Raw genomic sequence first — 2,500 nt, 5'->3', positions numbered from 1 at the left:
GGAATGAAAGATATAGGAAAAGCATAAGGGTTCAGTGAGTTTGAGAGGGAGAGGAGGTAAACTATCTCAGCAGCATGGGAGTGTTGAAGGACAGAGATGAACCAGAAAGAAGGGATCAGAGAAAGAGAGATGAAGAGGACAAGAGAGAGAGAGAGAAAGAAAGAAACAAGGAGAATGGAACAGACACAAGGAGAATAAGAGAGAAAGACAAGGAGAATGAGAGAGACAAGGAGAATGGGACAGACACAAGGAGAATGAGAGAGAGAGACAAGGAGAACGAGAGAGAGAGAGACAATGAGAATGAGAGAGAGACAAGGAGAATGAGAGAGAGACAATGAGAATGAGAGAGAGACAAGGAGAATGAGAGAGAGAGACAAGGAGAATGAGAGAGAGAGAGACAAGGAGAATGAGAGAGAAAGAGAGAGGGATACAGCATCTAAATTCTGGAGCTGAACTGATCTGGGCCAGACGAGGGCTGCATCTGTGCTGGATCCATCCTGGTTTCTGGGCGGCTGCAGTCTGGTATCAGGTTTGTCCGCGGGAGCCACTGATCCCGTGAAACACCTGACAGTGCAGCACCCTTGGCTGGGGACACATTCATCACATTTCCTGCGCTCAGCTCCAGACGTCACGCCACAGCGCCAGCGGGCCCACAAACACACACACACACACACACACACACACACACACACACACACACACACACACACAGCGGGCCCAGCTCATCACATCTCAGCTCCTCTCCTAACATCCGCTAATAGGATCTGCATGGCAGGCCAGCGGCCACAGGACCAGGAACAGCCCAATGGCATTTTACTTCCTGACGCCATTACTCATCCACTGATGGCTGCTGGCTCAGCGCAAGGGCTTCTACTTAGAACAGGAAGTGTTTGGGTAATGCTGTCCAGGAATTAAGCATCTAATTGCGCTTTTTTGTACAACCATGAGCCTGTAAGCAAGCAGAGTTATGGGGTCTTGTTCAACAGCACCAATTAAATGTAATGCAGCAGTTCCCAAACATTTACCTGTTTATAACATAACATTGCTGCTTTCAAGTACAGGATGTTGTAATGAGTTATTGAGTAGCAATGCTTGTGAATGTCTCCTCAGCTTTTTGCATGGATATACACTATATAAAATCACATCAGTGGTTTATAGTCAATACTGTTTGTCAAGTAAGTTTGCCAAATAGCTCTTCAAACTTCAGCAGAAGTAGTTCCAAAGAAAAAGGAAACCGACAGAAATCATCTGATTATGTTATCATAATTTCGTCCCTAAAGTATGATTGGGTCAAGGCCTTTGTGTCATAACTCAAAGTGAAATACCATTATGAGTCCCTCTTCATGTTGGTCGTCAAAGGTAATGTTAACTGGATGGTTTAATTTAATAGCCTCTTCACATCATCCCTCTCTCAGTCTTATTAGAGGGACTGTCTCCACTCGAGACTTCTGGCACATTCATTATTTATAGCCGTGCTCCTGTCCACAGATGATCGGATTTTAATCAGATTACATGGCAGGCAAGGTGACACCGCAGGCTCGGCGAAGAGCCAGGTGAACGACACCCACGCACACCCTCATAGGCCTGGAGACACTGCACAGTGCATAGCATAGCATAGCGCTATGACCATTGTTGCTAAGAGAGAGAGAGTTCTCAACATGATAGTCTCTTTATCATTTAATGCTGGAATGGGCAATGCATCCTGGTTGCATCCATCTTGGTCGCGGTCGCAGCAGTGAAGGCACATGGCACAGGGATATTTTAACATTTTATAGTGAGGATGTTTACATCTCAAGATATAATAATACATGCAGCTCATCAGTCAATCTCAATCCGCATGCCTTGTTTGCACATATTTACATTTATTCATTGACAAGACTGTTTAAAAAATAACTTAGAGCACAGGTAAATGATACATTGTATCAGTATGTGTGTGTCAAGAGAATTAAACCCATGACCTTGGAGTGGTCATAAAGTTGCTCTTTCAGCTCAGCCACAGAACCCTACTAGCTTGATAAACCTAATTTCTATTGGTTTATGTAGAATATGACATCAACTTGATCTGTTTAAAGATTAATCCACTGAAGTTATGAATACTTTTTTCATATAATTGTATGAATAATAACAGTTCTTCCCACCATCCTAACCAAAAAACTCATATCAAGTGTGTCTGAGTAGAAACAAGTTAGAAGCATCTGAGCCTCTAAGAGTTATATTAGAAATACACTACATGAACTGAGCCTTTCGGAGACTTCAAACGCATGCATCTATCAACGCCCATAATGAATACTGTCTGACTTAGTGACTGACTCTGAGAATACCTAAATTACTTAAAACACACTCTTCATGCAGTTCGTCATGCTTGGAAGAGACATATGAGCCAGCTTTGAAAAACTGGCAGCACTCTCCAATGCGTACCTTATCTAATGAGGCTTGGTCAGTGTGTGTGTGTGCATGTGTGTGTGTGTGTGTGTGTGCGCGCATGATGTTTTCTTTTCAG

General features: G+C 43.4%; 1 protein-coding gene across 1 annotated transcript in view; it reads left to right on the top strand.

The window, feature by feature from the left end:
- Positions 1-453, top strand: part of LOC116221759 (putative uncharacterized protein DDB_G0271982) — a 2,284-nt gene extending 1,831 nt beyond the window's left edge. The window contains exon 3 of the mRNA XM_031572900.1: positions 373-453. Coding sequence (XP_031428760.1) covers positions 373-453 — 81 coding nt within the window. The remainder of the gene's footprint in view (positions 1-372) is intronic.
- The last annotated feature ends 2,047 nt before the right edge of the window (positions 454-2,500 follow it).

The sequence above is a fragment of the Clupea harengus genome, chromosome 9 (genome assembly GCF_900700415.2).
Source record: "Clupea harengus chromosome 9, Ch_v2.0.2, whole genome shotgun sequence".
NCBI classification, from domain to species: Eukaryota; Metazoa; Chordata; class Actinopteri; order Clupeiformes; family Clupeidae; genus Clupea; species Clupea harengus.
The sequence above is the reverse complement of the archived record's forward strand: the minus strand, read 5'-3'. Positions and strand labels throughout refer to the sequence as shown.